Below are 23,461 nucleotides of genomic sequence, written 5' to 3' on the forward strand. Positions count from 1 at the left end.
TTATGTAGAGTTACGAAATACATAGATGGCATAGCTCAAATGAAACCAAAAGGCATTATACAAATCTTACGGCACTTACCCAAACCTACTTCGATAATATTTCTAAGCCCAACTAAGCAAAGCTTACTACGCAAACTCTACAACAATTGAACCGTTTAATTGGATGCTATGAGAGACATTTATAACAGCAGTTTGATAAGACATGGACAGAAAATGCAAAAAAATAAAAACAAAATGAAAAGGAAACAAATGCGAGCACAAAATGCATACTTTAATATAATCATAGCCCCAAAAAAGAAAACAAAAATTCAAATTGTGTCCACAATCAATCTTCAATTCGTCTAAAGTGCATACAATAATTAAAAAAAAAAAACACGATTTTCATATACATAGAAATATATATACATACATCAAAATATAGTATATACATACTTGATGCAAATGAATATATATATACTTACTGACATATATACTAACATCATACATGCACACATATAAAGTGAATGTATAATTCTATATATACATATGTAATAGGAATGTAAGAGACATTGAATGGTTAATTTCAGTAATAAAAACATATATAATATATAAAAAAATGATAAATTATTTTAATTTCGAATTTATTAGAGTTGAGAATATATTCAGTACTCTTTAATTTTGATAATTCGAAAATGTACTTGAATTTCTATTCGGGAAACACAATTATATGGATGGAAGCCAGCAGTGGGATGTGATGTAAGTTACAACTTAAGAAATATGTTGGAAAACAGTTGTAAGATTCTTTTTGGTTTACTTGCATGGAAAGCTGGTTTTGACGACCTTTCCATTTTCAAATATTCAATTAGCTGCCTCGATTTTTTGTTTGAATGTAATTTTAACCTTCTACACACTATGCAATTATATTGAATTAAAGTATGATTTTCATTTCTTCAAGCTGTGACTATAAATTTTAATTGGGCACGACTTATCCCTTTGTTAGTAGAAAAATTAAGTTTATCTAAAACCCATTACTTACTTTATATATGTATACATTCAGTCTACTCTGACGTTTTTATACCCTGAATTAAGTTTTTGTATCTTGCTTTCAAAATTTGCTTAATTCTTTTAATATCTGACAAATACTTAATTAAAAAAGAATTATGTTTCGTGAATCATCGAAAAGGTTCGGCAAAGTATTAGTAAACTTTTTCAGTGCTGACCGATTTTGAAGTCCCTAAACCATAAATAATAAATGCTTGCAATATATATGTCTAATCGTAACTTTTACCTCTAATGGATTATAGCAAAAAAATCTTACCTTAAGATTTGGTCCCTAGTCTGACCTATGGGATTGTTGCCAATCAAGCTATAGCCCAAGATAGTCAGAGCAGACCGTATGCCTTGAAGTCTTCCATAAACAACTGTTGGCTGTGGGACACATGCTATGTGAGAACTATAACGCACATTGTGGACAGCGATTTGGGCATATATACTATCATATGTTTATGAAAATGATAATGCATGAGCGATCTAAATCCTTGAACATTGAATTCACTTTATTATAGTTTCATTTAAGAGCTAGAAATAAATGTGAATTTACATTAACTAAAACACACACACATCTACTACTTGGCAATTACACAAGTATATTATATATATGTAATTAGTTTTATTTACTTATATTTTGTAAAGTACTAAATTTTTTCTGCCGCATAAACCTTTGACGCCTCTTTATTTGTGGCCTGCTTCCATTTGCTATGCTTAAGTATAGTATTTAATATTTTTGCCTTTTCCTGTTATTGATTATTATTTTTTCGCGTTTAGCATTTATACATTGAGATTTGCGGAATTATATTATATTTATTTAAATTATTTTCTTTTATCTGCATTTTTTATTTAGAATTTTTGTCAAATAATGCATATTTGATAATTCATTAATTACTGACTTTAAGTTTGAATTTTAGGACACATTTAGTTGACTTCGCTTAGCTAATACTTTAGTTTTCTATAAAAACTTTATATTTAAATTTGTATTCAAATTTTTGCTCTTGATTTTTCAATTTTGATCACTTCAGTCTTACCAAAAATATTTATTTCAATAGTATTTTTTCTCGCGGTTTTGAACATTCGAAATTTAGTGTTATTTAGTATTAACTCTTAGGCTTAATTCAAAATAGTTTGTTTTTACTTCTTTAAGCTATCGCATAGTTTCTTTAATAGGTTGTAAACACATCAATATTCTAATGCTCAACTGTGTTTTTCTGTTTTTATTTGCAAATTTGGAAATTTCTTTAAGAAATTTTTGTATTCAATACGATACACGTAGATACATAATGGATTACTTATCTCTTGCCAGTACTAATCGTAGTAGTTGTATATGTACATAACTTTTATATTTTATAGTTTACATTAGCTTTGATTTCAATGCTGCCATTTGATTTAAGATATTACTGCGAGATCTGTTTTGCGCATGGAATAAAACTACATCTTAAGAATGTGACGGTTAAATATGTACATATGCACTTCAAGAGCTCTGAGAACTGAAATATGTGTAAATTAAAGTTCACAAGGATTTTGGAAATGGTATTGAAATGATAAAGCTACCTTTGAGGTTTATAGGCTATTTAAACTTCCAAGGGGCCAAAGTTGAATTTGACGTGAAGTTGATCAGACGGTTCATAATATCTCTTTTGCTTAACAAGCTTATTTGGTGCTGTCACAAGCACAGTGAATTTGTTGTATACCAGGTGTTTTCAATTCAAGTCATCATTTCAAATATTTACCAGGTAAATAAAGCAGCTTGTAAGCCTAATATGAATATTATAAGTATTAATCAAATTTGCTTGCAGTATGCAAATCCGTATGTCAACTATTTACTAGGAAAATTAACCACCTTGTAAGCTTAAGCTAAACATGAGCACCTGGAAGAGAAATCGACATTAACAACACGTTAAACTACATGTTGAGATTATGACGATGTCCAGGGAGCTAAACAAATCGGAAAGATAGAAATATGTAAGCAAGTTCTGAAATAGCTCCAACCTGCATTCCTATTTATACAAATTCAGCAAATGCACACAAAGTATAGTTCCTTTGTTCCCTTAGGAACTTCAATCAGTAATTGAGTTCTAAAATTAATTTGGACGGTGTAGTTAAATTAGAATAATTAATACGTATAATTGGCAATTTACAGATTTGTTTATCGTTATATAACTTAAAAGAACTGTGTGTGTGTGTATGTATATATATATATGAAATGATATATATATATATATATAAATATATATTTATATAACCTAGGTCATAGTACGCACTAAGAGTTACTAACTACAAATTAATACTGTACAGGATACGCGACACTTCTAATAGAAACTAATTAAACGGGCCTCAGCTCGTATTGCATACAAATCGGCGGTTAACGAAATATCTGACAATTGTATACATATATGTACTGTATCAAATATGTAGCTAAGTACAATAACTTAAGAAGATGGGGCGTGGCCAACTTAAAAATACGACGTTAGCTATCCTTTATCCTTGCCAGGCCCGACGCTTACGCCGAGCAGGTGCTCCCCGGCCATCAGGCCCGCCGGCTGATGCGCATAGTTGCGTATCTGATGTAGCGAGATCAGCTGATTGGGAAAGGCATTGGCATTATTCTGGTTCACATTCTTATTGGGAAAACTGATGGCATCATAGAGATAGGGACGCTGTGCCATCGGATGGTGGCTCAGTGAGTTAAGGTGCGGCGGCATCGAGTTGATCGGCGTAAAGGCCGAATTGCTGGTGGTTTTCGTTATGGATGCCGCATCATATGGCCCGACAGTGCTGGGCGTGGTTACTGCAGATGGAGAACATTGCCTAAGCTGTTCCTAATTTATAAGTTGCAAGCATGAAACTTACCAATATCCTCGCGCACAGCGTCGGGCATGATGCGATGATGCGGCTGCAGCTGCTCCGGCGGATGGCCATTGCTCTGGTTGCTGTTGGGCGCTGTCGGTTGGGCATAGTGCGCCTCCATGCTGTGCTGGGGCGGTGGTTGTTGTTGCTGCTGCTGTGGGTGATGGTGCTGCGGCTGTTGCTGCTGCTGTGGCGGGCCATGCTGCTGCGGTGGTACGCCCAGTTGCGTGTGATGGTGATGCGGCTGCTGTTGCTGCTGCTGTTGTTGCTGCTGTTGTTGTTGCTGTTGCTGTTGCTGTTGCTGCTGCTGCTGTTGCTGTTGCTGCTGATGCATAACCTCCATGGCATTGGCTGCAGCTGCAGAGTCCGGACTTACCTTTGGCCAGTAGCTGTTGTCGCTAGGCGCTATCGAAACGGGTGGCAACACCAGATTGTTGCGCTGATGCTGTGTGTTGCTGGCCGCCGCTGTTGATGTATTGCTAGGCTGCCCGCCGGCAGCAGCAGCAGCAGCAGCGGCAACAGCTGCTGCGCTGCCCGGCGCAATGGGCGGCCGCTTGTCCGTGCGCTCCGCATGCTTCTGCATGTGCTTGGTCAGGTAGGTCTCCTGGGTATACGACTTGCCACAGTATTGACAGATGTGCGTCTTCAGATGCTTCGACTCTTTGTGCTTGGGTATGTGCTCCAGCAGCGAGGGCTCATCCGAGAAGCACTTGTAACAGGAGTTGCACTTGAACGGTTTGTCCGTCTGGTGGCAGCGCGAATGCGACTGCAGATTGGACAGTTGCGAGAAGGCCTTCTGACAGCCGGGATGCCGGCACTTGTACGGCTTATCGCCAGTATGCGTGCGTATATGCTGCTGCAGGTGCGATAGCTGCGTAAACTTGCGCTGACAAATCTCGCAGCGATACGGCTTAATACCCAAATGGATGCGCGTGTGCTGTGATAGATACGAAGAGTTGGCAAACGCCTTAGAGCATTGCGTGCACTTGTATGGTTTCGCCTCACGCATATGGATCTGCGTGTGCAGCTGCAAGTCCGCCTTTGAGCTAAAGATCTGCAATTGAGAGATTTTGAAAATTCTAAGAGTCGGACATGGCTGTGGCTTGGCTGGTTAGGATTTAGGTTTTTATATTTTGCTTAACTTGCATTGCACTTGGCTGAAGCTATCGATTGTTTATTTTTGTTAAAATCAAAGCTGGTTTAAAAATATGACATTTTCAATATTTAATAATATTTCATACTAAATAATGCACCACAAATGTTGCAAATCTATCAAACAATTATTATTTAAGGTGTGAAATCAAGAGCCCTATCCGAATCGAAACAGTTTCGAATCAGCGGAAAGGCATTTACTTAGTACTTGAGTTCGTTACAAGTTAAAATTTTTTTACTCTTATCTTGATTGGAATTTCCAGGAAACTGTTTATAAATGGATTTTAGGATTCTCAATTTAAAAAAAAAATTCCAAAAATATAGAAATAGACAATATTTAAAAAAAATCAGAAAATTCCCAAGAAACATACAGGTTTTCACAATTTTTTGCATACTCGATTTAAAGCCAATTTCGAAATTTTAAATTTTGAAAAACAAATATCCCCAAGAAAAAGTACACATTTTTTTCAGGCATTCGAGGTTGCTTTAAATTAAAAAAAAATATTTTCATCAATAATGAAGGTAAACCTCCTCCAGAATAGCATCGCGTATAGAAGTCGATTGAGATTTCAATAATTCAATTAATGTTTAAATCCGCAAAAAGTATTAGCTACGAACTGTACAAATCAAAATTTTTGTCAATGTTAACTACAGTTTGGCCCAGATGAATTTCTTTGTATTGCGGGTAACCTGAAGCCTTCACCTTGTTATCCTTCACATCATGCGGCATGTGATGCGGTGAACTGGTAGATGATGAGATGCCACTAGCATTGGCAACGCTTCCACTGACTGCAGTTGGGATTGGATTCGAATTTGTATTGGGATTAGAATTCGGATTACGCTCATTGATCGTTGCGTTTTGCATGCGTATGCCGCCGTTGTCCACGCTGTTGCTGGTGACCACAATGTGCTGGTTGGGATTGGGATAAATGCGGGACTTGCGACCACGTGTCGAGCCCGTGGGTGCTGTGGGGCCGGCGCCAGCAGAGCTACTGCTGCTGCTCACGACGGCATCGTTGACTAGCTTGGAGCTGCTGCTGGTGCCGTCGGCAATAGCTAGAGTGGAGCTGCTTTCCAGACTCGGCTTGGACTGATGCAGTGGCTCCCCGCCACCACTCAGGTGATATTGATGCTGCTGCTGCTGCTGCTGCTGTTGTTGTTGCTGCTGCTGTTGTGGCTGCTGTGGCACCTGCGGTTGCTGCTGCTGTGGCTGCGGATGTTGGCTATAGCTAAGCACCGAGCTGCGCAAATCAGGTGTGTTGGAAAAGACGCTAAGGGGTCCCAGGGCCACGCGCTCGTTCAAACTGTTGCGTAGATGATCTATGGAGCGATGTACTGCGTGGGAGTAGTCGCCTCCAGAGGGCGGAATCTCGCCAATTAGCGGGGAATTGTGATGGTAATCGAGGCCACCGCCAATTGGACGATACTCAATCAAACGGCCCTCCATTTGTTCTTAATATTTTTATTTAAGCTCGTTTATTTCAACCGTTTTAGTAATATTATATAAATATATTTTTTACAAGTCTTTAAAATGAGTTTTAAGCACAATTTTTATATCTGTGAAGAAAATGTTCCGCGCGCAATTTTAATAATTATTCTTTTTATTTCGTTGTTTATTTTTTTGTACTTTATTTAAAAGTTATATTTAGCTATTTTTATGGGTTTTTAAGCCGTGGGCTTTCAATTGATTTATATTTTGTGGCTAACAAATGTATATGCACAACAAGTGTAAATGATGTAATAACCGCAAGGCACACAAGTATTTTTATAAAATTAAAGAACAAATTTCAAATATAAAATTAAAATAAAATTTTAAATATACATTAATTAATTGAAAGTAATATATTCAGAAGACATAACATAAAACCCAAAATAAAAAAAAAAAAAACAGAAAGTATTTTATGCTGACGATAATGTCTTTAATATTATATGAGCTATCGGCATAGGTGTTACCATTTTTGCTTTTATCAAGCATATGCTTAGTTTAGGTTAAGGTATTCTGCCTGTTGCACAGCCTTTTTTAGCGGTCTTTTTTTCTCCAAATTTATAGGTGACGGTTTTTTTAAAAATTCAAAATCTGCGATACGCGACCGCAAAAACGTTTAGGTCTCGACTCGCTGCACCAGTCACAGCAATTTTGGATAGAATTTTATTCCCTTTTTGGTCATTCTTTTTTATTTTTTGTACTTGCCTAAATCTAACACCAGTTTTTCTATGCTTTCTATTTATTTTTTTGTTATTTTGCATTTTCAATTGCTTCGTTTGCGCTGCACGTTGGTATTTTTTTAAATTTTTTTTACGCGGAAATATTTTTTCGCCACGCATTTGACTTTTCAGATTTTATGCGACCAGCGCCCCCCCCCTCGCACTCTGTGGCCGGGAGCGTGCTTTTTTCAATTTGACTATTTTCTATTTTCCATGCGGCCTTTCCTCTGCTCGCTTTTGGAGCGCTTCGATTAGAATTTTTTCCCCACATAAAAATCCGCAATGTGTTTCCCTCTGCTGTTGACTGTCTGTGATTTTATAGAGCATTGATATTTTTTTCTATTTCTTCTTTTTTATTTTTTGCTATTTGTTGTGGGACAAGTCATTGAAGCGCAGACAAGCAGCAGACAATCTGCGTATATATCAGGTGAAAGTCCTCGTTGTTTTTATTTGTATTGTTCCATATTTTCTGTTTTTGTGGGGTTTTTCTATTTCTAAGCGCCGCGAATAATTCATTCATTTGTTGCATATTTCACATTTTTTTATGAACTCTGTGACTGTTGATTTTTGATATGATTGAAACGGTCTGTGAGTACTCGTGGCTGTATTTTGTTTATTTTGCGTTTAGATGGAATTGCAAGTTCGTTAGCCATTCACGACATTGACCTTGAATGACATTTTTATGGTTTAACATTTTAACAAAGCCACAGTTTGATTTATTTTTTATTTGCCAAATTGTGTTTATTGGCAACAAATTTTTAAGACTATGGATATGTAATAAATCTGCAGATTTATTATTTATCTGTGAACTAATATAAGTTAGTCAAAAATGACAGTTTACCAGATACTCAAGATACTCAGATACTCAATTACAGCTAAAAGTTGATCTGACAAATGAGCAGCAGATAAACTGTCTAAATCTTTCCGCAGAACTTATAATCTTCATTGTAAGGAATTTTTTTAAATTTCATTTACACTTATATGTATACCTAGATGCTCAGGATTTTTAAATATGTAGGGGGAATTATCTACATATGTGGATGACAGGTAACACAAAGAAAAATGCTTTATTAATTTGTAGAAATAATATTACAGCAAATACAAATTTTCAAAAATATTTCAACCTTGCTGCTGTACTTTTATAATTCTAACAAATGGAGCAGATAATATATAAATATATATATATATATATATATATATATATATATATATATATATATATATATATCAATGTGTAAGCATTAAATAACAATCTTCTTTGCATATAAACTGCTACTTTATATACATACATATGTAGATTATACACACTGATGCATTATTATTTTTTTCCTTTCAATTTTTATTTGTTAGCTAAATAATTATTTGTGTACAAATTACGACATTTAAAATCGGCTCTTCCTTCTTTTTAATGGCTTTCAAAGTGTTATATAAAACAGTATATAAATTGGAGTGAGAGTTACATATGTATGCGTTTTATTACAGACTTATCTGCATATACGCTGCACATAATGTAGGCCCCGTCCTAAATCAATTAACAATAAAAAAAAAAAAAAATACAAATACAAAAAAATACAAAAAATCAGCAAAAACTGGGGAATGCTCTTATGTACTTATGTGCATGTGCTTCTGTGTGTTTGTTTGTTTGTGTGTTTGTGGGCTGAAGTTCGGGTTAATGCATAGTTCGGGCTTTTAACTAATTAACATTTAGCGGTTTCGCCTGCCCTCATGACTCAGACTCTAGATTTATTTTTAATATTAATTGAAAATTGTTGAAAAATTGAAAAAATGAAAGAATTCGCCCGCTCTTTTATTATTCATAACTTTTTGCTATTGTTGTTGCCTGATTAATGCATTTTTCACACCACTTTTTAGCTTGTTTTTATTAAATTGTACAACATCACAAAAATGTTTCCGTTTCGTTTTTTTTTTGTTTTTTATTTAGTTTATGTTTTTTTTTTGAACTTAATGTCAGTTAATGAAAAATGCATTGCAGGGTGCCATTTGATCCGTGCAAATATTTTTTCAATACATTTAATTATTATTTTTATTCATTTTAAGGATATTTAATTTCACATTTATCGCGTTTATTTTTTTTCTTATTTGGGGTCACGCTTGTTTGCACTAATCATTAATTATTTTCACATCACTTCAAATATGCAATTAATTTTTGCTCTGCTCCTTTATTAAGGTAACATATATTATTTTAATTATTAGAAGCGTAAATCCGAAATTCTTGCCGTTACGTTGTGAACGCCGCAATTGCCATTGATTAACTGATCGTTGGCAAAATTAATTTTGTGGTCAGCAGGCTCCACAAAAACCGCTAGTAACTGTTATGAATGTGTGTATGCCTGTGCGTGTGTATGGAGGCGTGGCACATCTTTTAACGCGCAGCTGTGTGTCATTAACGGGCTATGCAGCGATTTGTGTGGCGCTTGCTCTGCATATTCTCAGCATATCAAATTCCCGAGCCTGGATCATGCGTGCCTCAGGCTTAGGCTCAGGCTCGGACTCATATATTTATTCAGATTCAGGTGTTTATGCTGCCTAATTAGCTTAAGCTTGAATGGTTTTTTTCTCCCGCAAAACTCACAGTTGCAAAGACGCAGGCGAGCAACATCAGACCGAGTTAGTGTGAAGTTAGCTTGAAAAAGATGACCCATGCCTGAGCCTGGGTAATCGAGCCTGGGATTATGCCAACTATGTGCTTAAAGAAAGCCATAAGGGCATGAATATTAATATCAGCTTGAAGTACGATGTCACAATTTCATTAATATAAAATGCGATCTTTATAAGCTTTTTTTGCTTAGTCATACATAATATAAAAACTCTTAAATGGAGGCTCAAACATATTTAGACCTTGTTTTTTTTACATTTTAGTCTATTAAATCTAGTGGAAGGATCTAAGAACTTCTTTATAATCTTTGTCCAAAATGGTACTGAAAAAATGATAGATTTTAGGCTTACAATTTTTTTTTACATATATTTCGTAACATTAATTTATCAATGCTATTGGAACTGATTTAAAAAGTAACTCTGACCTAATTTGAAAATATAGTTAGTAGATAAATCAATAGGGGAATCAATTTAATTACGTACTAAAATTGAATAAACGAATGAATTAAAAAATTTGGACAAGAGAATATTGAACATTTAATATTTATATATAGAGAATATTTAAATGTTATAAATATTTGTTAAAATAACATAAATAACGTTTTATAATTAAACAACATTTTTCAGAAAAACTTTTTTAAACAATATATTATTGTTTAATAATCATACTTGTAACTCTAAAGGAGATTCTAAATTGAATTTTAAATGCCAATCAGATGAAGCGACACTAAACATAATTTGTTACTATTAAAAATAAACAGAAAATTGTAGCCTTGGCTAATAATTTTATTGAGCACCAAAAACGGATACAAAAAAAAAAACAACAATTTACTACTTGGCGTTGCAAAAATTTAAGAAATACTTGTTGGTACTATTAGATATTATGAACTCCAGAGCGTAGTTTTAACAATTTTTTATTCTCATACCGTCGGAATATTTGTTATGTTTCGCCGGGTTAAAGGCGGAAACGAAGAGTAATTGTGACCTTGATATTGAACACAAGAACAGCTGATATACAGCACCCACACACGCACACCCACCAGCATTGGCTGCGCCGTAAAGAACATTTATTATTTATATGCACACACAGCCACACATACACATGCACATGCACAAAGGCAAGTGTGTGGCAAGGAAAACAAAAGCCAGCTGCTGCGCCGCTTCGCTTTCTTCTTAGCGCCAAAGCACGTGACGGGCAGCCACGTTGCATTAGAAGTTCGCGTATCTTAAAGATACACAAACACACACACACACACGCGCGCGCTTACGTTGTTTGTGTGCTGCAGCAATAAATAAACACACAGTCCGCAATTGAATCGAAACGCAGAAGCCGGAAAAAGTCTAAAAGCGCGCACCGGAAACGGAAACCGAAACCGAGTCAAGTGCGAGTTTGAGGTTGTTTCTCTATTTTTTTTCTAGTTGTTGTTGTATATATTGCTACTTTTTCTTAGCCTTGTCGGGGCAACAACAACAACAACAACAACAACAACGAAAACGTCGACAAGAACGACGCCAGCCGAAGACGCTGTGCGCTGTTTGTTGTGGTTGTGTTAGTGCTTGTTGTTGTCGCTGTTGTTGTAGTTGCTGCGGCTGTTACTTTTATTGGCGGCGTCTCAAGGAACATGTTGCGCACACAGAAAAACACACAGCTGAACTGAAAGTCGCGCGCTTTGGCCCTGTCGAGCAGCGAGCGTCCAAAGCGTCGAGCGTCGAGAGTCGTTTCGTTGAAGCAGCACCGCGCGTGCCGAGCCGAAAGCACGATCCGTCACCAATGTAAAAACTCAACTAAAGCGATGATGAAAAAATCTGAAACAATATATTTTCGGGGGGTCGCACACACACACATACGCACACACATACAAAGAGAGAGATGCAAAGCAACGCAGCGGCGACGGCGGCGGCGGCATCGACAGGCACGAGGTGGCAGCCAGACAGACAAAACGCGCACTAACACAAGCGCAGCTGCGCTCCAAAACGCAGCAGCAGCAGCATAATGTAGTTGTGTGTGTGTGTGGGTGGCGGCCTGGCTTACTAAAGGCCGCCGCCGGCCGACACAGCGGCAACAACAACAACAACAACAACAACAATAACAACCTACACACACACACACACAGCAAAGGGGCAAGCGCCAACCAACACGCTCTCACAAACAGGCAACGGCAACTTCGCAAAAAAAAGCAGCAGCGACAACAACAACAACCAACTAAACGGGCAAAAAAATGCCACGCACACACACACACTCACACACACAGCGAAAAAAGCAAAAAAAAAGATTCGGTTGCATAGGCGGCGTCGCTGCTGGCGCTATTCAAATGCTGCGCCGTCCACAGCAGCAGCGCTGCCAGCGTCGCAGCCACCTGACAGAGCAACGCCAAAACAACGATAACAACAACAAGAGCAGCAGCAACAACAACAAACAGGCAAGCGGGCAGGCAGGCAGTCGCCGTCAACATTGACCCAAACTCAATTTGGTGTGGGGCAAGTTTGGAGCCAACCGATGGGCTCTAAAAAACGCGCAAAATACAAAAAAAAAGTATTGTGTGTGTAAAAAATTTAAAAAGGGGAATTTTTGCCCACGCACACACACACACGCGCACAAAGCAGCATGCGCACACACACATAAAGACATACAAACGCATGGAATTTTTTCGCTGCCAGCGTCGTGTTAGCCTTTGCCTCCCCCAAATTCGCAGCCAGCCCGCAACCCACACCTAACGCAGTCGCCGCCCCCGCACTCAAGCCAATGGTCTGCCATTTTTTCCAGCATTTTGTTTTGTTCGACTTTGATGCTGTCTGGTTTTTTATCCCTTTTTTTGCTGTTTGCATTGAAAAGCTCTTTGCAATTTGACTTTGCGTTTTGCTTTTGTCTTTGCTTTTGGCTTTTCTGTGGGTTTTGGCGGAGTGGAGGTGTGATAGCATGTAAAAAATGTCAGCTTCATAAATTAACTAATTATGCGGCTAACAATTGTGATTATAATTGCAATTATTTGTATATAATTTCTAATTTTGATAGCATTTTCAACAAATTTAAATGTTGCGCTTAAAAGTAGACAATATTTTGTCCGCCGCATGGTTAACGCTACGCACGTGCAGCGCTGGTCACACTAAAACATGGGGCAGTGTTGGCAACCGGCGCGACTGGCATTTTGAAGCACTCTATCAGTCTGGCGTCGAATTACGCCAGGGGAAAACAAAAAAAAATAAAATAAATAGAAAAGCACAGCTCGAAGCGCAGCAAAACTGAAAAAATGTTTCAAACACACACACTCACACATATACAGTTACGCAGAGTACACCTCAGGCAATCTCCGCCCTGACCTAAGCCATCTCGTGGCTTAACTGCCAGCAGCAATCCCCAAGCTCACACTCCAGTACACACACTCACACTCCTCGCCCACACCCCCACTCCCCCCCACTTCCAACACACACACACACACACACACACACACCTCCACACAGACAGGCCACAAAGCGCACTCCTTCCGCTGCGTTGCAGCCGTCGTTTGTCTGCTGCTCGTCGCCGTCGCCGTCGCCGTCGTCGTGGTCGCTGCTATTCCTAAGTTGTTTTTTTTTCCTTCTTCTCCTCCTCCTGCTGCTATGGTGGCTGCTGCTGCCACATTGCAACCTTGCCTCAACTTCTACTTCATACGCTTCAGCTGCTCTGCTTGCCCCTCTCACTGCGCATTTTCTTTTATTTTTTTCACATCTTCCATTTCCATTTGCTGTGCATTTTTTCCATGCAGCCTCCCCTTCAACATTTTTTTTCCACCGCCGCCTTGTCACAGGAAACAATTTTTTCCATTGCCTCGTGCCATCTCACTCGCACGCCGCACTTCTGACCCGCTCAAAAACAGCATTTTTTACTGTTTCGTTTTACTTTGGCTTTGCTTTTGCCCACTTTTATCGCCCCTCCTGCACGTTGTTGCATTTGTTTTTGTATTTTGTGTTTTGTATTTGCATTTGCTTTTAGATTGTGTTATTTTTTTTTTTTTAGTTTGTTTCAATTGAGTCACACGGAAAATTGTGCGGCGGTAGAGTTGCCATTGAAAAATTTATTTATTATAAATTGCCGTTTTTAGTGTTAGAGAATTGGGTTAGACTATTGTGGCCACTGAGTACAGCAGCAAATATAGAGTCTATCAGTTTTAACAGATTTCGGCATTAGCGAAGTGTTCTTTAAAATATGCTTGCAAGCCTATATGTATATATACCATATCCTCAGTATAGCACTAATTACAATACCATATTTTATGAAAAGTTTTTACTGTTTCAAAAATTGGTTAAGTTTTGAAATAGCGTCTGTAGATCGTTTAGTTAGCCCAATGATAATTATAAGCCTAAAAATAATTTAAAAATAAATAATAATAATCAAAATAATTGATCCCTAACATAGAATCTAACTAGGAATACTGTGCCTGCATTTCAATTGAAATGACCATATGCATATGTAAAATGCACAAGCAATATTTTAATGACAATTTTAAAAAATTTTCAAAAGTACGCTAATTTTCTTGTTAATTTTAATTTTGTGGTATATTATAAAGTTATAAAATTGTTTAAAGATGAGGTAAATATATTCATTTTAAAATGAATTGAATAAACATATAATGATTTTGATTGGTTGGGTCAATACAAATTTTCATAAATATATAATATATATATATAACTTTTAAATCGTTTTTTAAAAGTTTCTTTATTTGCGTAGACGTAGTTGTAAAACCTTTTCCTGTTTCTAATTTGTTTACCTTGAAAGGATTATTAGCTTTTAACACTTATCAAACATCAGCTGCAACATTTTCACTTAAAGTAGTAAAAAAAAAAACTTTTTAGAAAAACTGTGGCAACATTTGTGTGTGTGTGAAAAATTAATTAACACCACGTGGCAACACTGTCAGTGGATTTTGATGTAATATTTCCTTGTTTTATTATTGTATGTGTGAGGTCAGTGTGTGTGTGTGTGTGTGCGCGTTCTACGTTTGGCATTTTGCTTTGGTTTGCTTTATTTTTTGTTTCTTTTTTGCATGTCACAGAGATTTTTTAGTTGTTTTGTTGTGTTGTTGTATTCGAACACAGTGGGCAGTCAAAATCACACACACACACATACGCATACGCAAGGTAGGTTTGTTGGTGGCGGGGTTAGATGGGAGTGGGGCAGTATGGTGGTTTTTGGGGGCAAAGCCCGCATATTTGCTATGGTTACTTGCATGGGCTTATGCCGATGCGTGACTGGCGTTTGTGGACTTGGAATACAAATAAAACAGACGCACACACTCAAACGCACTCACACACGGCCCACTTATACACACATGCATGGAAAGGGAGAGGTTTGTAGATATATATGCATATACATGTGCATTTCAATACGCATTAATAACTACGAATTCAATGCGACGCCCATCAAACACATACACACACACACACACACACACACACACACACACACACACACACACATACATACACACACAGAAGCAGGCACCCCAACCAATCACACACACACACACAGATGTGCTGTCGCTGCCGCTGCTGCTGCAACTGACGCCTAAAAAACGGCAACAAAATATAAAAATCAAATTCTTTTGCCTTTTACTCGCGTTGTTCGTTTATTTCGCAAATTGCTGTGCCTCATTCGCACCCACCCCCCTCCCCTCCTCTGCTGCCCACCTAGGGCTGTGGCCGTTGTTCGATCAAAAATTGATGCCAAAAGGCTGCGCCGGCAGTATGCAACACATTTGTCAGACTCCAAAATCAAAAATCAAATAAAAAATGTTCAACATTTTTATTTTTTAACTACGCTTAGTTCTCACTTTTTCGCTTTTTAGATGTGCTCGCGTAAATTTCATTTTGCTTTCTTTTGTTTTCGTGTTTAGTTTTTCATTTGATTTTGCAATTTTTTGACGTATTTTGTTTGTCGGTCGCAAAACGTTCTCCCCATGAATTTTTCATCCATTTAGCGCGGCCATTGAGCGATTTTCATCGCGCTTAGAATTCATTGATACTTTCGCAAATTGTTATTCCATCAGATTTTTTTTACACCAATCTCGTCGTCGTGACATTGAATTCTCGAGAGTGCCACACAAATATTTAAAAGAGAGTTTTTCTAAAGTGCTTTTAGAGATGAATCCTAAGCTTACTTTAAATTTAGGGTTTTTGTCTTTAAAAATGGAGAAAAACTGCTAAAAATAAAATTTGTTGAGCATATTTTGGCTTAACTTCAACTATACATTTTATAACAATTTCTTTAAGAATAAGCATTGCTTCTATATTGAAAAATATTTCCCATAAATTGACTTTGGAATTTTTTTTGTAGATATTTCTTTTTCTATCAATTAATTATACAAATTTTTAAGGTTACATTGGGTGCACCAAGTAAACTGAATATAGCACAAAGATAAATCGTAATCAAGATTAATCAAGTTATAAAGATCATGTTCTTGCAAATGTTTTGAAGATTATTTTAAAAATAATTATACGATGATTTTAAACAATATATCGTAGCAGCATCGATGCTTTCAAATTCGATTCAGTTGTCTAATCAAAAAACAGCTTCAGTTCAACGGAGCTGTCATCGAGTGAAGCGTCTGAGTTTATATTCTATTCTGAATTGTAACTTTTTTTCAGTCATTGTTTGAATGCGGTTCAGTACTGCAAGAGACTATTGAGACGAGCCGTTCAACTCGAAGTCGTTGTTGAAGTCGAGCGACTAGCAATAGGCAAACATTCTGCGAAGTTAACTTTTGCTGGAAAAATATTGGCAGCCAGGCAGCTGACTCAATGAAAAGTGACAGCTGATTTGGTGAGTACATGGGCGGGCGAGGTATACATATGTGGTTAAGTATCAGAAGTTGGCGATAACTGGGCAAAACAGACGCTAATCGTTGAGTGGGCGACAATTGCAATTTGGTTAGTTGTTGCCACAACGCGCTGCAATGCAGACCAAGGATCGTTTGCGCCGCGAATATAATTCGTACAATGATCTGAGCAGAGAGTTTCGCATGTACGATGAGCAATCGATGGACTCGCTGCTGGATGACCGCCTGCGTATTCACATGAATCCCAATGGCAGCGATGAGCTATCCTTGCAACGCGACGATTTCTACGCATCCGCCTATCCGCAGTCGCCGCAACTGTTGCTGCGCCAGCACAACTTCAAGCTGAAGGTCTACTACTCCAATGTGGGCAATTGTGTGCAGTGCAACAAACGGTGAGTGGCTGCCACAGCTTGAATATCTGTTAGTGTGTTGCATGATCCGGCTACTTGCAGCATACGCTTTGCGGTGGCCAGTTTGAGGTGCCGCGACTGTCCGCTGCGCTGCCACACGGACTGCTGCAGCCAGCTAACGGTTAACTGCATACCACAGCCGCTGGTCAGCACGAAGCGCGGCCACTTGAGCGACTTTGTGCCACGTGCAGCTCCCATGGTGCCTGCCCTGATAGTCCACTGTGTGACAGAGATTGAGGCACGCGGGCTGGAGCAGGAGGGTCTGTATCGCGTCTCCTCCACCAGGGAGAAGGTCAAGCGTTTGCGGCACAAGCTGCTGCGTGGCAAGGCAACGCCACATCTGGGCGACAAGGACACGCACACGCTATGCTGTTGTGTGAAGGAGTTTCTGCGCTCGCTGGAACGTCCCCTGATACCCATGTACCACAGACGCGACTTTGTGCTGGCCACACAGCAGACCGATCCGCTGGCTGCCGAGGAGCCATTGTATCTGGCCATGGTGGATCTGCCACAATCACATCGTGACACATTGGCCTTTCTCATGCTGCACTGGCAGCGCATTGCCCAGAGCCCAGCCGTAAAGATGTCCATTAATAATATTGCCGTCATATTTGCCCCAACACTCTTCGACGATGTCGATCTGAATCTGAGTAACATTGTACTCTGGCAGCAGGTGCTGCGCGTTTTGCTGCTCCAGTCGCCCGGCTTCTGGGCTCAATTCCTTGAGGTGGAGCCACTGCTGCCAGCTTGTTCGCTGGATGATGAAGAGTGGAAACGTGAAAATTACCATTCACCCAGCTGGCAATCCGTGAAAACCTATTTTAGATCGATGGTAGGTTACTCTCGAAGTCTCGAAGTCTTTCTCTGCTTTAATTTATAGAAGTCCGTTTCTCTTCAATAGGTTAATCTCGCTGACTGAGGCGGGCTCTATATGCAAGTTAGTTGACAATCTGACAAATTGATGGAATATAGTAGCCAATAGCCGTTAGCCTTGTAATTTTATAATTTTCCAAGAGCTAGTTAATATATCCATAGACTATTAGCTTGTTTTGGTTAATTGTAATTTGAGAACAATGCGCTTATCATTAACCTTATAACGCCACAGCTGGTTTTACAGAAATGAGTGTGTTTTATATGTGTGCATATAAACAGCTCCCGCAGAAAAAAACGGCGATAACTAAAGTAAGCCGCACTTGGAATAATAAGGTGTCCAGGAAAATATGGAACAGTGAAGATATGTCAAAAATTCCTACTAATTCTTTTTTACACAATGAGACTTGGCATTTTTTGTGAAGAAAAAACTATTTAAATTTTTTGGGTAATAAATCTTGTGACTCATCAATAAAATGCTAAAAGATTTTGCAAACAATCAATTGATTAATTTTATATATATATGTATATAATATAAAGGAGACGTGAAGAAAGGCCAAACTTGAAAATTGTAAAAGGTTGGAAGATTAAAAAATCTGTTTTTATGGGAATCTTCCAAGGCCTACGATTTGAATTTAAAGTACCTTTTAAAAAAGGGAAAGTGGTTTGTTTATATTAACATGAAATATATATTCATATTTATAATGTTCCATTCAACTAAAATTTTGACTATTTGTTTGCTAGAGCAGAAAAAGTTATCAAATATTTGCAAATTTAATTAACTTCAAATATTACTTTATAACCGATAATTCTTTTAGACAAACTCCTAACAGTGAAACCTTTTTATACCCTGAACCCATTAAAAATGGGTAAAAAGGGTATATTGTCTTTGTGCAAAATACAAATGTCTGTAACTGGCAGAAGGAAGCATCTCCGACCACATTTATTCTTGATCAGCATCAATAGCCGAGTCGATCTAGCCATATCCGTCTGCCTGTCCGTATGTATGAACGCAAGGATCTCACAATCTATAAGAGCTAGAGACTTGAAATTTTAGATGTAGCAAATTTTGTAAATAATAACAGCTAGATTTATGTCTTTTTTAGTTTCTTTTTTATCATAAGTACTTAATAATTGGTGTGGCTGCTTAGTAGAGGTTTTTTTTTTTTTTGCTGGTGTGGCTGTTGAGTATAGTCGACAGCAAGTAATGCTCAGTTGCGAGTTTGAACCCTGCCAAGGGAACTTTTTCGTTTTTAATTTATTTGGTGCTGGAATAAGAGGGTTCAGGTTATTCCTTAGTCGGTAGCTCCCGACGAGAACCTCTTGTTTGAAAGTTGTAATCGAAAAAAAATTCAAACTTTTTTAGCAGGTGCATTTTTCGTCAATGTTCAAAATTTAATATTGAATTTACAAAATTGATAAAATCTAAGAATATAACAATATTATTTCGCTCGAATGTTTTTCTGCATGTTGAATATTAATATTATTTTAAGCAGTAAGCACAACATAAACTGCATACACTTTCATGTAAATAAATATGTTGTTCGAAGCGTTAATACAATAACAAAAAAATAATAAACAAAACTAAAAAAAACTAGCTGTTTTAAAAACAATTTGCTGAGTGTAGAGTTCAGGCTGGAAAAAAAGTGTATGATTTCATGAAAAATGCAAAATACAAGCAAAACAAAACAAAGCACTTTAATGCAACGGTCAAGTGCATAAATAGACACACACACAGGCACACAGTCGTACATGTCAATGCATTGGAAAAATAATGTGCATATAATAAAATTAAAAATAAACAAGCTACAGACTGCTATCGAAAGAGATGGCAAAAGCTGTGGACGCGAGATAGCTGTCATAGATTTTCCTGCGTGCGTGGCTGTTCTGTCTCTTCTGTGTGTGTGTGTGTGTGCATCTGTGTTTGTGTGTACTGTTGCTAACCGCACTAAAAATGCATGTGAGGTAAACTTTTTTCGGTCGATAGAGGGCGACACGCGTTAACATTAACCAAATGCTAATGCCAAAGGCCGCTGACCACTACCCACACAAACACCCGGACACACACACACATACGTTGGCACGCATACATGCATATGCAGGGGCAATGACAATACGCAGGGGCCACCAATACGGGGACAGGAAAAATGGCAAAAAGCGAAAAAAAAAACATAAAAATAACAAAAATCAACGGCAACAATAAAAATAAATACAAAAATAGTTTACATATTTCATGCATTATATTGGATAAAATGTTAATGCCTGGCGCTCGGCATGCCTGTGTGCCTGAGTGTGTGTGTGTATGTGTGTGTGTGTGAGTAGTGTAAGCCGCGCAGTTTGGCAAAAACGTTGCCTACTTGGGGGCGCGTGTTAAAATTGTTTAACAAATGGCACGCGCGCAATGTATGTACGTGTTTGTGGGAGTGTGTTTGTGTGTGCGGCATGTATGCATAATCGCTTACAGTTTTAACTTTTTTTTTGGACTTTTTAGCCTATTTTTATTGTTAATTAAATGAGGGGAATTACATACAACAAGTGCACATGCGTGTGTGCGACATGAGTGTGTGCTAAACTTTTTTTATGCATTTTATAATTTTTTCTATTTTTTTTTTGTTTTTTTTTGCCTAACGTGGCAAAACATTTTGCGCTCGTTTTTCGCATGTAATTTTACTAATTGATAGTGTGAGCCATTTGAGCAGCACCCGACAAACCGCCGCTCATCACACTCTTCGGGCTGCACATGCGGCATGAACAGTGCTTCCGTGGCTTTTCTGTGCGTGTGTAATTGTGTTAGTGCACAGTATGTAGCTGGGCAGCTGAGCAAGTTGACTGAATGCATAAAACCAAAAAAAAAACAACAAAAAATAAACGCAAATGTAACTAAAAATTGCTGTGAAATATAATAAAAGAGGCATAACGGGGGACGAGGTGCATTGGATAGGGGTAGACGCCTAAGAGGCAGCAGCAATTTAATGCAGCACACACATGCATCCACATGTTATGCGTGCGCTAATAATAAACGCAGCGCAAAAAATAATGCATACTTGTGTGCGCATTTCCGTTCATTCTTTTTATATAATTTTATGTAAGCAGAGCCTTTTTTCTGGCTAGGGGGCGCAGCTACGCGTCTTCTTTTTCGATTAATATTGAATATATTTTTAAGGCACAAAAACAGATTATCGATAATCTTGAGTTTTAAATTAAACTAATATCTTGATGCAGATAAGTTCGGTTTACATTTGCATATAACTTTTTTACGAATACGTATATTAATCGTGTCGCATATTTGTCAAAGGCAATGATAGCATTCCTCATATAGAAGTAATTATCTTAAAATTGCATTTTTCCTAACTGCATTATCGAATTAAAATCGCATCAACATAATTGCACTGATTTCACACAGCATAATTTAATAACGTCATGAAGCGAGAAACATATAAGTATACCCCATCTACTACCTGCCCATACTCTCGCACATAATTTTTTGGCCAAAAACAAAAAATTGCAAAAATAACACTTGCCCCTCCTCTTTCAGAGTTAAAAAGCAAAGCCAAAAAAAACGAGAAAGCAGGCCAGCGCACACTAACATGATAGGCTGACTGCAGCTGTACCTGACACATGCACACACACAGGCAGACACACGTGCACATGCTATATACTATATGGATACGTAGATGTGGCCAGTCAAAGGCATTAAAGAAGACAAAAAAGTATATGCTGCTACTGCTGATGCTACTGCTGCTACAACACAGATGCGAGTGCCAAGTGAAGTAATTCCAATTGAAGCTTTAGCTGCATTGGCAACAACAGCAACAACAACAACAAGGACAACAAGGAGACTGCCAAAGCAGCGCCGTTGAAAAAATGCCAAGTGTGGGTAATTAAAAACGTAGCAACAGACCAGCAGACGCTTTTGAGCGTAGAAACGCACTAATTTTCAGTAGTGCAGCTCACACACACGCACACACTCATAAATTTATATGCATGCGTGTGCGCTACAAAAAGAAACATGAATTTGACACACACACACACACACCCGTACACACCCACACTCGCAGAACTGTGAATTCACTCGCACGCAGCGGCTGCTACAAAAAATGTTCACAGCATACTTTTAGGCATGCTGCTATTTCACTTCGCCTCGCACAAATGAACACCTCCTCGCCCCTGTGCTGTTGCCGTTACTGTTGTTGCTATTGTTGCTGGCTTTTCAGCAGCGTCATCAACATCATCAGTCGCCTACACACACACACACACACACACACACACCTACAAGCAAACGCACACACACTGTCCCTCATCAGCGCACGCTGCAAAAGCTGTTAGCTCCGCACCACAATTTGTGGGCGTTCTGGGTGTGGCATATCTGGCCGACATATCATTCGTCCAATGGACAACAAATTTTCGTTGCCGTTCTTGCTGCGGCTGTTGCCCAAAAATATACATAGCACCAACAACAATTACAACAATTTTTGCTATTCCAACATACATATTATTTTTTGCTTTTCTCTCGGGGCGTTGTTCAATTTACTTTCATTTGTTCGATCTTTTTAACAAACAAAAAAATACACACACTTACGTATGAGCAGCATATTGCATAAATTCTTAATAGTTTTTAAATGTTTGCCGTTTTTTTCCCCTTTTCTTTTAATTCCCCTTAAGCTTATTTTATTTACTAAATACAAAATATTTATGTTATTGTTTTACTAACGCACTTGATATTTTGGTGCTATTCAAATGCTAACCTTACAAAGAAGCTCAATAAAGCTGACTAAATTATAAACTCTGTAGGTTAGCGCAACATACCTGAAAGTGTGCGCATAATATAATCGTTCCACAATATATTTTTATTTACTTGTAAACTTTCAAGTTAATTGTTTTTCATAATCTCTAATGTCACCTTTTAGAAAAATGGGCATCTGTACGGATAACTATGCAATACAGATTAAAAGTCTTAGAATATCAAGCATGGCAAGCAACTAAATGTCTGTTGTATGAAGAGCTCATTTAATTTAATTTTTTATTGACATGTGCAAAGTATAAATGAAAAATAAAAATAAAGTAAGCATATTCGAATGTTACGACATTTGCAGGTTTTCAGCTTAAACAACTTTTAAGCTTCCAAGAAACTCTCTCTTTAAGAGCCCACCCGGTAATATGTCCCACGCATATCACTAACTTAACGCTCCGAAAATCTGATGAAAGCCACCTGCCACTGGTCAACCAACAATATGAGAAAAAAGCAAAACCGTTAAAAACAATAAGCTCAATTAGCTGCAATTAACACGCTGACGATTACAGGCACTCTCTCAGAAACACACACACATGTACTCTCCCACACACACACACACACACAAGCATACTGGTCGATGCATATTTGACATTTTATGAGCAGCTGCAGCATCTGCTGGACGCAGCTTGAGTATCATTAACGCCCTTTCTGTCCAGTTCTGTTTCTGGCCAAGTGCGTTGGCCGCCAAAAACTGAAGTTGAATGAAATGTATAAAAAAAGCACTT

The 23,461-nt window shown here is 38.0% G+C and overlaps 2 protein-coding genes across 5 annotated transcripts in view; one reads left to right on the top strand and one right to left on the bottom strand.

The window, feature by feature from the left end:
- Nucleotides 1–3,254: 3,254 nt before the first annotated feature.
- The window catches only part of rn (rotund), a 43,033-nt gene continuing 22,826 nt past the window's right edge, over nt 3,255–23,461 (bottom strand). For 2 of the 3 annotated variants that reach the window (XM_002056378.4, XM_032433672.2), the window contains 2 exons: nt 3,883–4,933; nt 3,255–3,820 (listed from right to left, as the gene is read on the bottom strand). In XM_002056378.4, the coding sequence (XP_002056414.3) occupies nt 3,504–3,820; nt 3,883–4,933 (1,368 nt within the window). In that variant the 3' untranslated portion in view covers nt 3,255–3,503. Of the gene's footprint in view, nt 3,821–3,882; nt 4,934–5,734; nt 6,534–23,461 lie in introns of those variants that run through there. The other variant, XM_032433673.2, reaches the window with a different exon arrangement.
- On the top strand, nt 16,400–18,432 carry RacGAP84C (Rac GTPase activating protein at 84C). 2 transcript variants are annotated; one of them, XM_032433675.2, is made up of 4 exons: nt 16,401–16,648; nt 16,761–17,056; nt 17,117–17,906; nt 17,976–18,430. In XM_032433675.2, the coding sequence occupies exons 2-4, from the start codon at nt 16,782–16,784 to the stop codon at nt 17,991–17,993; spliced, it is 1,083 nt and encodes a 360-aa protein (XP_032289566.1). In that variant the 5' UTR covers nt 16,401–16,648; nt 16,761–16,781; the 3' UTR covers nt 17,994–18,430. The 2 variants fall into 2 exon arrangements, with proteins under 2 accessions (XP_032289565.1, XP_032289566.1); XM_032433674.2 differs by having other exon boundaries at nt 16,400–17,056; nt 17,958–18,432.

This window comes from Drosophila virilis, chromosome 2 (genome assembly GCF_030788295.1).
Source record: "Drosophila virilis strain 15010-1051.87 chromosome 2, Dvir_AGI_RSII-ME, whole genome shotgun sequence".
Taxonomy (NCBI): domain Eukaryota; kingdom Metazoa; phylum Arthropoda; class Insecta; order Diptera; family Drosophilidae; genus Drosophila; species Drosophila virilis.

Excerpts from the sequence above, each read along its gene's own strand:
- RacGAP84C (XM_032433674.2), top strand. The coding sequence starts at position 16,782 with ATGCAGACCAAGGATCGTTTGCGCCGCGAATATAATTCGTACAATGAT. Across the intron at positions 17,057-17,116 it reads TGTGTGCAGTGCAACAAACG|CATACGCTTTGCGGTGGCCA; the intron begins GTGAGTGGCTGC and ends GGCTACTTGCAG.